Raw genomic sequence first — 12,208 nt, 5'->3', positions numbered from 1 at the left:
AATTTCAGTTGCTCACTCCAACACCTACATAAATTACATATTACCTACATAGCAGGTACTAAATAATAAATCTTAAGATTAATAACTGAAGAACGAGTCTAGGGTTAAAGGAATTAACCAATAATGGAAAACTGCTACCACTATAACTCCTTCCTACACTGAGGAAAGATACGCTAGTTTCCCCTGAGTCCAGAAACAGACATAAACAGCCATAAACGTCGTCTCTTCTAAGTGCAGCCAGAGGCTAACGAGGAGCGAGAGGCAGTGCACGGTCGGAAAGACAGCACTGCTCTGCTCTGGTGGATGACAGTAGGGAAAGACCAGTCAGGAGCTGCAGCTGGAAAATAATGCAACTAATAGGAAAAAACGCAAGAGGCCAGAATGCATGCAAACAGCTTTTACAGACACTTCAAAGAAAGTGGATTAAAAAACTCAAAGGAAGACAATAAAATACCAATGTTTGAATGATCATAGAGTTTTAACGGTATTGCATAACAATTATACAGATATTTGACATTTACATTACAGATTCCTAAACCTGCAAACTAAATCTGCAGTTTGTTTACATATTCTACATTAGATTAGTATTATTATTAATACCTGACTAGCAAAAAGGTTGAAAGGCTTAAGTTATATGACTGTAAACCTAGACTACTGCCCAAATTACAGTAATGTCTTCTCAATAAGGATGGCATTGGAAAAGAGAAGTTGTAACATGCAAGTGCTTCCATTCATTCTTTTCCAGCTTGAAACAAATAACAACCTCTTTTAAGTGTTTTACATAAAGGGGAGAAATATGAAATGCCCATAAAAAATAAATAAAATAAGTGTTCATATTTTACAATGGCACTAATTAGGGTCTGTGTGCTTTTATGATGGTCATATTTCTGCCCTTTTTCAGCTTATATTGCTCAAAATAAAGATTTACTGCTTACAGGTCCCAAAAAAGTAGGATTATAGATAAATATTCCCATGCACCAATGGAGGCTAAATTGAGTATGAAAACCAGTTTGAAGCCATTACTGTGAAACTCGGAAACTACAAAGACGGCTAAATTGTTAGCATTCCTTTTAGGAAGGTTGAAGGTCAGTAACAAATTTAGAAAAGAAACTGGCAACCTGACATACACTTGTGTAAGATCACTGCAGTTTCATGATCTCAACATGCAATAAAGAGCTTTACTTGATGTCTTACTGTAATGCCCTAAAAGCCCCTAAGCATTTGTTATGGAATTTTGACTTGCCATGTTATTTTATGATAGGAATATTTGGTAACACTTTACTGCAGGGCAGTATTAATAAGCCTACATGATTATGATACCTGCATAAACTCATCATGCCAATGTTTCATAGTACAATATAACAACTGGCTTTGTAGCGTAGTGTACATTACAGTGACATAATACTGAAGAAGTGTCACTGTGACCTACATTGTGCTATAAAGTCTATTAATTCACTCCAGTAGGTTTCATAATAGCCTAATGTCTGGAAATATGAATGTCACCTGACTTAGATGTTGTGTGAACTTAATGACAAATGACACTTGCTGGAATAAGTGATTGCGTAGGTCTACATATGTCTATGTGGGTTTCTGTCAGTTGCCATAAAGGGCTTACATTGGTGTTGTGTAGCCTTATGAACACTGCCCTATAGTTAAGTGTTATTGAATAATTTATTCCTAAATATTTCATGGATTAATCAAAAATGGTTGTGACAATGTCAGTCTCATAGTTTTGTGCTGGAAAAAAAAGATATTTTTTCTGTGACTGCTAATCTTTGTAAAAGGGTCAATTCATTTACTACAGGATTTTTTTCTAAACCGGCATTTTTTAAATTATAATTTTCTATCTTTATTCAAAAGACAGAACATTAGGGGTGAGGAGGTCACTGTACACTTTATAGCAGACAAACCTCCCCATCTGCATTCTGCAATCACAAACATATGGCTTTAATATGGTCGCATTCCACTATAACCCTCTGCACAGATATTACACAGATATTAAAGGGGAAAAAGGCAGAGGCCATGGCTTTATGTCTTTACTGGAAGCTATGTCTACCCCTATGATGTGTAGGAGAAGCCATCCTGAGCAATGATGGAACAGGAAAGTTCGACAAATAATTTCCGCCAACTTCAAAAAAAAACCTACAAATTGGACGCAGCAGACCGCCGGCATAAATGACATTTCCTACTACTTGAACAGGCTCTGGACAATGGAAAACATAACATGACAACCACAAGCACCTCATCACTCCACTCCATCCCACTGAAGTCTGCAGAGGCACAATTTGAAAAACGTCCTGTTGCCCTATCAAAATGAAATCCTAAATGGCTGGAATAGATGTAACATATGGTAAACATGTACTTAACCTTAGAAGGAAAAGGGCAATGACCCCTATAAACTACTGCGGTAAGAAATGAGGTCAGTAAACTAGCCTTTGACACACAGGCTATATTTCTTCTTAACAGAAAGCTCTATGGGACCAATGGCCAATCAAAATTATTGGGTCCAGAATGGGTATAAGAATACAGTTCGTTGTCTACTTTGAAAGGTGGCCTAAAGAGCTTTGTCCAGCCAAACACAGCGCTCAACGTAGATCACACGTGTACAGGAAATGTTAACTTAAAATAGCTTTATGGGTGGGTCAGGCGGTGATGCTCTAAAAAATGCATGTGTTGAATTTGTAAATGCCAACACCTAACATCCTCAGCATTCCTCGACATTACTGAAGTCATTGTATGGACCTAATTCCTCCTATTGTTTTCAAGCATGGCATCCAGGACAGCAAAAATGTCAGTACTTGTGTCATACCGACATGGGTGAAAAAGCCAGCCAATTGTATTTTCTTTGTATGGTTTTAAAATTGATGCTTGGAATTATGAAATTCAGTGAATGTAATGCCTGAAATTCATCAGATACGTTAAATGTTTTTTAACATACAGTAAAGTGCAGTAGTATCCAAAAGTCACCCTTCGGTTATTTAATTTCCAGTCAAAACAGCCATTTACTACAAGCTACTCATTCAGGGGAAAAGTGTCAGGGGAAAAGGCAAAAAAACATGCATTTAACATAAAATTACACAGAAGCCTCAACAACTAAATATAATATTTGTGTGTGTGTGTGTGTGTGTGTGTGTGTGTGTGTGTGTGTGTGTGTCCCATCTTTGCCTTTGTCCTGTATAAAAGACTCAAGGAAACTTGTAGAGATATTCTTCTAAACCTCCAACGTCCAGTCTTGGAAGCTGCTTCCACATTTCAGATGCCTAGACTGGTGTTCTATGTGGTGTAAATGTTTGTCTGTTTTTGTGTATTTCCTTTTCTCAGCAACAGCTTCTTGACAGTTACACATACTTTCAGACCCACAGCATTTTTCTTTTTATCTTTAGCAAGAGTGGAGCTTAATTTTCACCTCTCTCTCAAGGATGAAAGCTTTAAATACTGTGTATCTGATGGTGACAGCTTTGGTGGTCTACCACGTCTTGCACAGTTGTTAGAAAGTACCCTTTCTTTATTAAAAATCTTTTTAAAAAAATGTTTTCCAAGTGTGAAAACTCCTTCTTTCACTGATTTTCCTTTGACTTCCCCCTTCCTTATGCAGTGGATTATCTTATATCCAATCTCCTCAGAAATATATCCTGAATTGGCAGTTTTGACTCTATAAATTAAATAAACAAAGGGTGCTTCCTGACTTTTGGACTGTACCTTATGACACCATGAGCCTAAAACACTATGAGTTTTGGGAAATTTGGCAAATTGATCAGCAAATTTACTCAGCTTTTCAGAATAACAACTGTGCAATCTGTGCCAAAGCACTGCTAGCTTGCTTCATATTTAGAAACAGAAGATGTCTTGGGCTTATTACATTATAAGGCTTGTTATTTAATGTGTACATGGGCTACAATGCAAACTGGCTGAGTTATTCTTACATTATACATGTAATAAAATAGTGGACCTGTCAGCAGTTCCTGGATATTTTAGTTTTAATGATAAGCACAAAAATGTAAGAGATTACAACAGATATTAGTCCTGAAGTAACTTAACCTATAACTTCACAACAACTCATCCCGTTTGTACTGTGCTTGTTGGCTTAATTGGGTATGTGTTAAACGCAGTACTCTGGAAAAACCACTGATATATATAAATGCAACAGCCATCACAGTATTTTAGTTGTATGGCCTTTTAAAGGCAACTTTTGGTGAGTAATGACATACCATGGCAGCATCGATGAACCCAATAATATCCAAAGTCTACACCAAGAAATGCCAGCCACCACGTCCAAGCAGAGTCCCAGGGTAGCTCCAGCATGTGATAGTTATTCCAAACATAGATGTAGCTGGACACCTCCAGACTCCTCACAAAGACACTGAGAGAAGCAGAATGTGCAATTCAAATGCAAAGATTAACCAGCAATGGGAAAAACAAAATCACAGCAATTTAGAGTGTAATAGCTGTTTACATTTACATACAAGTTATAAAAAGTGATATTTCAGGTTAGAACTGATATTAGTAGAGGTCAAAATGCATTTGGTATTCTGCTTGTGCAAGGTGAGTAAGCACTCTGGCACAAAGCTATGTTAAAAATAAACATCATGTCAAACCAAAGCTTTGGCTAACTCACTGGGGCAGTCTGGAGGTCATTCCTGCTGAGAGAGATGTGGTTCCATCGTTGATTTTGACGAGCAGCTCTCCAGTCTTCAGCCAACCCACAAACACCTCTAACAAGACCAGACCAATGAAGAAAGGAGTAGCCTACACAACACACAAGTGAATCAAGTGTGTTTCTGTAATTTCACTGTTTAACTGTACACTGTTAGAAATGATGGTCCTGTGCAGGTACATTTTTCATTCATCAAGGTACAAACAATGTAAATGTAACCTTACAGGTACAATGGTAATTTTAAGGTCCAATTGTGGATCTTACGTTTTCTCAGGTGAAAAATATGTATTTGTACTTTTTGCAATGTTTTAAAGCTGAACAATAGAAATATTTTTTGGAGAGTGTAGTATCCTAAAATACAGCCACATGTATACATCATTGCATGTTTTGGATTAGAAAACTACCCTCAAACATAAGAACAAGTCAGTAAGATGAAGTTAAATAAAAAAAACTCAAGCCTAGAATTGATTCTATATTTGGAATACAGTCTGTAATTGTAGGAACTAAGTGTTCCTATATGGTAAGCGGAGCCGATGAAAAGGACAAAGAGTGCAATAACAAGGAGGTATCCTTATTGAAGTGGCTGGTCAGTGTATGTAACAGTATGTACTGTTTGTCTTAGATAATGACGGGGAGTAAAAATAAGTCTCCTTTTAATTGTAGTTTGAACATCCTCAGTCAAATTACATGTTTCGTGTAAATAAGTTACTGCATCTTTTACAAAGAATGTTCGGCTAATTTTAGTACACAATTCCTATTTAACATATTAGTAAAAAAAATAAAACATACAGTACAAAAGGTGCCATAATAGGCCATATTTTATTTTTAATTTTTTTAACCAATATGTTAAATCCAGCAAATAAACAGCAACTGTATATAAACACGTGCAGAAGTGTGTTCTTTGCAGTTGATATGTAATGATATGTAATGTGATTAATCCTAATATAACATTAATTCTAAAATTTATATTTCTTGTATGTTTAAAGCCCTCCACAACCTGTATATCATGAAAAATAATCAAAAGTGGTCTATATTTATTTATATTTATCTGCTTCAAAATCAGCAACAACAGATATGTATGTAAAAAATGTTATGATATTGGCCCCCAGTTCCTGTATCGGTGCATCTCTACAGTTACGGTCCCAGGAAACACAGTGTAATTATTAAAAATGTTTGTAGGATTCTAAAATGTACATATTTCATAAGTAATAAGATATATTTTTGATATCCAGCAATGTTCAAATGAAAATTTTAAAATGTAATAAAATTTAAGAAAACAAAGTTTAAAAACCTTGATCAGACCTGTCTGGGTGTGGTCCTAATATTTTGATGAATGCACGTGATTGACATCCCTCAATGTCCCAGCCTGCTACAGCACTAAATCACAACTGAACACCACAGCAAGGGTGAGGAGAAAAGAGTGAAACATATGAAGGTGTAGTAGACTGTCTCCACAGTGTCCACACCTCACTAAAAACTTCATCAGCTTTTATATGGTGGCATCTTATAAAAGGTTATTATTCACTTTACAGCTGTTTGTGCATTCAGGGAATACTGGTGAGGCCACCTGAACAAATGGACAATGGGTGTTCTTGCTAGCTTATGCTTGCTAGTTTAGCTTTTGTGTATCATTAACTTTCTTGTGGTAAGTTTCTCAGAGTTGGGCTAAGTTCTCCGACTGTGGGGGAACACAGTGTTCTCAAGATGTGTGGTCAGGACAAGCCACACCAGCCTTGTGATTGGTGAGGACATGTTCGCAAAATACATCACACATTTGCTAGTCATTGGAAAATTATTCACTGGACATTCTTTGTATATCTGTTTACCTAAATCTGTATTTTTTTCTAAGATTAACCTTCTCAGAAAGAAAATACAGATTTAGGTTTTCTGGGCCTTTAACTAGGTTTTTGTTATTTATAAATACTGCAAAAGACTAAAATCAGTAAATCAGTATTTCCATGAGCAAAAGCCAAAACCTGGGAAAAATGATAAGGAAGTGTCCTTGATCACTCTCTATAACCTGTCTATAATGCTGTAATGTAACCCACTGTAAAACCAAACTGGTTAAACTCAACAATAAGCGTCAGGTCCCCCTTCGCACTGTGGAATGTGAGACACATGCACACACAGTGTTTGGCTGGAGCTAAGAGGAGCGTGGGACAAGGCACGGCAGATACACACAGGTGGAAGGGGAAGTGTGTGTGTGTGTGTGTGTGTGTGTTTCCTGCAGAAAGAGGCTATGGATTTGCCTATAGCATCACTCCAAACAACCCTTTTGGCATCTTCATAATGTTTTTCATTTCTTTCTCATAAAGACTTATTTGATCCCATAGATCATGCAGTTTTAGTGGTATATTTTTTTGAAAACAAAAAAGGATAAATGAAAACAGCTATTATTCGAGCAGTAACATATTCTGGGCTTGTGAAAATTGTTGAGGGATTCTTAATGGTTTTATAGAAAGCTGTGTCTGTGAACTCAGATCTCATCAGCAAAATTACATTTGTGAAACAGATGTTAGTGTTTTAGTCTCGCTCTCTTTCTCTCTCTCTCTCTCTTGCTCTCTGTTTTTTTGGTTAGATTGTGGAGAGCTTCATATAACTGGTTTTTGCAGTGAAAATACAAACACAGCTGAGTCACAACAAGCTGATTTCAAGTAAATCTGGTGGTAAATTGAATCAGATCACACAATAAAACAAAAAAAATATGCTATTTGAATAGTAATTTTTAGATCACTATTCAAATTGGAGCAAATCTGTGAAACTGACCATGTTAAGGACTTTGTACAAATGGTCATAATTTTTGTTTTTGTCCTATCTCTTCTATTGAAGCTCATGTTAAGAAGATTCTCAAGTGAATCTGATCAACTCATCAGAGGCTTTTGCACAAACTTATGGAGCCCCTGCCCATTTCAGCACATGCTGTCTTTAAAGAAAAAGAGGGAACATACCAAATACTAAGAAACTCTGAAGTTCGTGTAAACATCCAAAGCTTCTACTTTTCAGTTATAGTGTTACACTCATAATACAAAATCTTTGTATTAAATAAGAATTAGTATTAGAATGCAAAACATAAGCATTTCTATCAGTGGCTGTGTGTGTATATATGCAGCCACCAAATAAAGTTGTGCAACAATAGTGAACTACATAAGTTAATGACTGCATGTTTGTGACAAAATTACAACAATTAGGAGTCCTGCTGTGCGGTTAACTGTCTCTTCTTTATTTATGTGTTTATATGTGTCTATTTAAAAATCAGCCTTTTACCTCAAATAACAAACATGTGTTGATTCGGTTATAACCAAACCAAAAACACACAGCCATTTAAAACGTAAACAGGTACAGGAGTTTACAGTCTGGGCACGAAGACTGGTTTCTCATTCAACAGCTACAGTTCCACACAAAAGTCTCAATGTCTGTTAAACTGTTAAACAAGCAGATTAAGATTGAACTATAACTATTGAACATAGATGCTCATACTAGGCAAAGCAACCGCATCTATCCTACCGGATATATGTCTACAAATATAGCCCAACCTTTGGACCTCTGGAATCCCCTGCTCATGTCCTGACAGTCTACAACTGTTTAAATTCAAAACCCATATTCACATTGGCCAAATGCGGTGTCATGATTTATGACTGGTCAAGACAGCCAGCAATTATTTCTGAGGGGAAGGAATTCATTTCAAATATTTTCTAATGTAGGTGCCCCAGGTGACTCTGTTGACTGCTCTGTTATATTTCTTTTATATGATTTCTATGGTGTGTTGAAACTGAAAGATAAAATAGAAATCCTTCAGTAAATGCCTTGCAAACTGCTCTCATAACTTTCTCACAGTGATACAGTCATGTAGAACTGCGTTGTAAGAGAAAATACAGTGAAAGTGAAGATTGAAAGTATATGTTAAAAGCATGTCAACAACACTATATGGATGAAATACTAATTTGTTAGCACGTATTCTTCAGCTCAGCAAGATACTGGCCTTCTTTTAGCAAATGCAGTCTTAGAGTGACCAACAAAATGAAAAAGTGGATGAGAATGTATCAACATGACATCTTGATACTTTCACTATACACAATATTTGTTTTTTTTCTGAGGTTTGCAAACTAGTTTGAATGGACAAAATGTAGGGGAGAACTACACACACACACACACACACATATATATATATATATATATATATATATTTCCACAGTCAGATTTCCTGCCACATTACTCCAACATGTAAACATGCTGCACAGAATTATTCAGAGACCATGCAACAGCAGTCTCATAGTCTTATCAGCACTCTTCAGTTTACTCCTCTCTGGAGAAAAGTGCTCCCACTGAGAGCAATTAATTCTGGGCCTTGGACAAAGCTAAACAGTGCAAGACAGTCCCTCAGTACACTATTAGATGATTTGGATTCTACATTTTCCGCAGCAGGAACATGAAAATACTTTTTTGGCTAGACCCTTTTGGACCCACTGCCAAAATCTTCCCTGTACCAACACACCCAATCCAGCTCATCAATTGATTATCAAAGCTTTTTGAACTAGATCAGGTGTGGAAAATCGCTGAATCAGTGCAGCGGAACCCACCCAAAAGCAAGACTGAGAAACTCTGGCCTAAAGCAGTGTTTCCCAACTCCAGTGCTGGAGTCCCAGCCACCCATAGCTTCAAGATTTCTATCCTTTAATTGCACATGATTCATGATTCAAGGCTTTATCATAAGCTAATGATGTGATTCAAGAAGACCATAAAACTCTGCAGTGTTGTTAGACCTCTGGCTCTAGACTGTATGACTAGTATGTAGTTTACAGTGCACAATATTCTATTTCAATTACATCCAAGTACAAGCACATTGATATGTCTTAAGATCCAGAAAATACATTTCCTGCAACCAGCCTAATGCAACAAATGACTAAATGTAAAGCAGTAAAGCTACGTGAGGTACCTACAGCTCTTCCACACTACATTTCAGCCTGCTCATCATGCTGAGGCTGTTTATGCACAGGTTCTTTCACAAATGAAAACCATAAAACTGCCATAGAACTTCTATAGGTACTATGGATTCAAGTATTCAGACACGTTTGCATTTAAAAGTTATACCCTGGTCAAATTACACGTTTTGTTGATTTGGAAAGTTAAAAAACGAATCTGAATATGACATTTTTCTGAAAATTTCACTGCACGATTTCTTCAACATACTATGAACAAAAAAATTAAACAAAATATAAAATTCACTATAACTTTTGCACAGGCTATATTTTATGTTTTATCCCCCCACATTGTGTAATAAAATGTGCAGATGTGTGTTCTCTGTGAGGATGTGTTAACTTATTTTCAGTTAGAAATTGAACAAAACGTAAATTGAGTGAGGTGCTCTTTTGCATATAACTGTATGCATCTATATATAATGCAGCAAACCAGTCGTTAGGTTACTTCTCACATGTTTATCAGTGCATTGCCTTCAATGGTGGCCAGATACATTTGCATATTAATGAACGTTATTGTAGGCCCTTCCTGACAACTGACAAGTATCTGACCAAACATTGTAAAAGCTGAAGTCCAGCATGTAGTTTGTTTACGCGACGTTAAGGGTTTCAGGAGGTGTGGCGGGTGCCAGTGTTTCAGTAAATCTAGTCCCCTAGACCGTAGTGCACTACGTATGGAACTAGGGGTCGATTTAAGACACACCCCACGTCTTGAGTCGTACCACAGACGATCTGCTGGCTTGTCGAAAACTACTTCCTACTCTCAGATGACATGTAAACAGAGAAGTGCCTTCATGTTCACAGAACAGGCTGCAGGCGCTTCTCGCAGTGTGCAGAGCAGACCGCGCCTGCTGAGACACGGCGAGCCAGGAGCCTCCACGCTACGCTGCCATGACTGCTTTGTGGCGCTGAAGTTGCGTAAACAGGCGCACGCAGCGCAGTGTGTATTAAACAGGGATTGTCCCGCAGATTAACGTTGTCACTTAAAACCCGAACGTACCTTCTGAACGTACCGCGGCACGTCGTCCACGTCTGAGAATGAAGTTTCATTCGGCGTCATCAGATAAAACAGCATGCGTGTACCTTGTGAGAAGGTAACGTCGCTGCTCTCCACTCGGGCCATGCTGAGCTGTGAAGTGCTGTTGATCACCGGCTCCCACAACGCGTTCTCAACCTGCTGTTGTGCACTGAGCTATATTCTCAACACAGCCGCCCTGACTTTTGTACTTTTGTATGGTGAATGTTTACCGTGGTGCTCGGGCTCTGTGGGATGGCCTGCATGACGCAGCAGAGCGAGTCTGGCCCAGACACCACACAGGCCACAGACGCGCTGCAGAGCAGCTCAACCAGAAGTTCTCCTACTGCATCAGATTTCTGCAGTGATAACTACACACAGACTGTGTGGCCTGCAGTCCAGCCAGGCAGAGGAGGGAAAAAAATCAGCTACGACGTTTTTCCCGTCTCTGTTTCTGGAAGCAGTAAGTTTGACTAATTATCTTGAAACTTATTTTTTCAAAAAAGGTTGACTTCTTATGTCAAAATAATGACTTTCTCAAAATGCTGACTTACTGCATCAATTATATTTTTTTATAATGTCGAAATAATGACTTAGTCTCTTGAAATAATCTCTATCTGGCAGGAATGGGCTTTCACACTGGCCACATAAACAAGTAAACAAGTGAGTGTGAGCTCCTCTGCTGGTAACAGAGAATAAGGGAAAAAAGCAGATATACATACTGCAATAGTAAACTGGCCCATAATATGACACACTTGCTATAAACTTTCTGCTTAGTATGATGCAAATTTACATACTGCAATAAAAATTGCTCTTAAAAATTAAGTAAACTTGTTGCCTTAACATTTTGATTTGAACCTCAAGTAGTACGCTAACAGAGGAATAATCTATGCCGTACATTTTGCTAACATCTTATTTTGTTAATTAATAATATTAAGAAAATGTATTGAACACATAAATTGAATTGTAAAATTGTAAGGTCCCCATGTTACTTACTTTTTAAGTTAAATTATTATTTTGTAAATATTATATCTTGCAAGTGAAATCATCTGCAATCCAGCCAATTTACGATTACTTTTTAATACACAATTACTGTTTGCTTGCAAATATTTTGGGGAAAAAAAATAGGCATAATTTTGTGTGTTTCAAGCATTTCAGCTAAAGTTTCTCCATTATGTTTTGAAAAAGGAAAAACAATCTGCCAGCAGAATAAGTCAGCTTCTCTTGACTAGATTTAAGATGTTTTCATTTGCCAGGATACCATTTTTTGTAGTGTAGTGTTCACGTTTTGGAAAACAGGGAATAATAATTTGATCAAATACTTACGTGTAACAGATTAATCATCATTATTATCTATTAGTGCATGTGGTATCATATTTACTTCTCTTAATACAAATATTCCTATCCATATATTAGCTCATAGTGCACACAGCATGCTGATAAAACACACCTGTTTGTTCATCTGTTCTTAGAAACTGTGACCTGTAGCATATTTGACAAATTACACTTAATCCTTTAAACATGGCAGGATCAGTTACCTGCTTTCAGCAAAACAGGTAGGTTAAG

General features: G+C 37.2%; 1 protein-coding gene across 1 annotated transcript in view; it reads right to left on the bottom strand.

The window, feature by feature from the left end:
• The window catches only part of agmo (alkylglycerol monooxygenase), a 50,324-nt gene extending 39,345 nt beyond the window's left edge, over positions 1-10,979 (bottom strand). The window contains exons 1-3 of the mRNA XM_036563962.1: positions 10,628-10,979; positions 4,616-4,746; positions 4,209-4,360 (exon numbers count right to left, since the gene is read on the bottom strand). Of these exons, the coding sequence (XP_036419855.1) occupies positions 4,209-4,360; positions 4,616-4,746; positions 10,628-10,750 (406 nt within the window). The 5' untranslated portion in view covers positions 10,751-10,979. The remainder of the gene's footprint in view (positions 1-4,208; positions 4,361-4,615; positions 4,747-10,627) is intronic.
• Positions 10,980-12,208: the final 1,229 nt, after the last annotated feature.

This window comes from Colossoma macropomum, unplaced genomic scaffold (genome assembly GCF_904425465.1).
Source record: "Colossoma macropomum unplaced genomic scaffold, Colossoma_macropomum, whole genome shotgun sequence".
NCBI classification, from domain to species: domain Eukaryota; kingdom Metazoa; phylum Chordata; class Actinopteri; order Characiformes; family Serrasalmidae; genus Colossoma; species Colossoma macropomum.
Note: the sequence above shows the minus strand (reverse complement) of the source record. Positions and strands in the feature narration are given on the sequence as shown.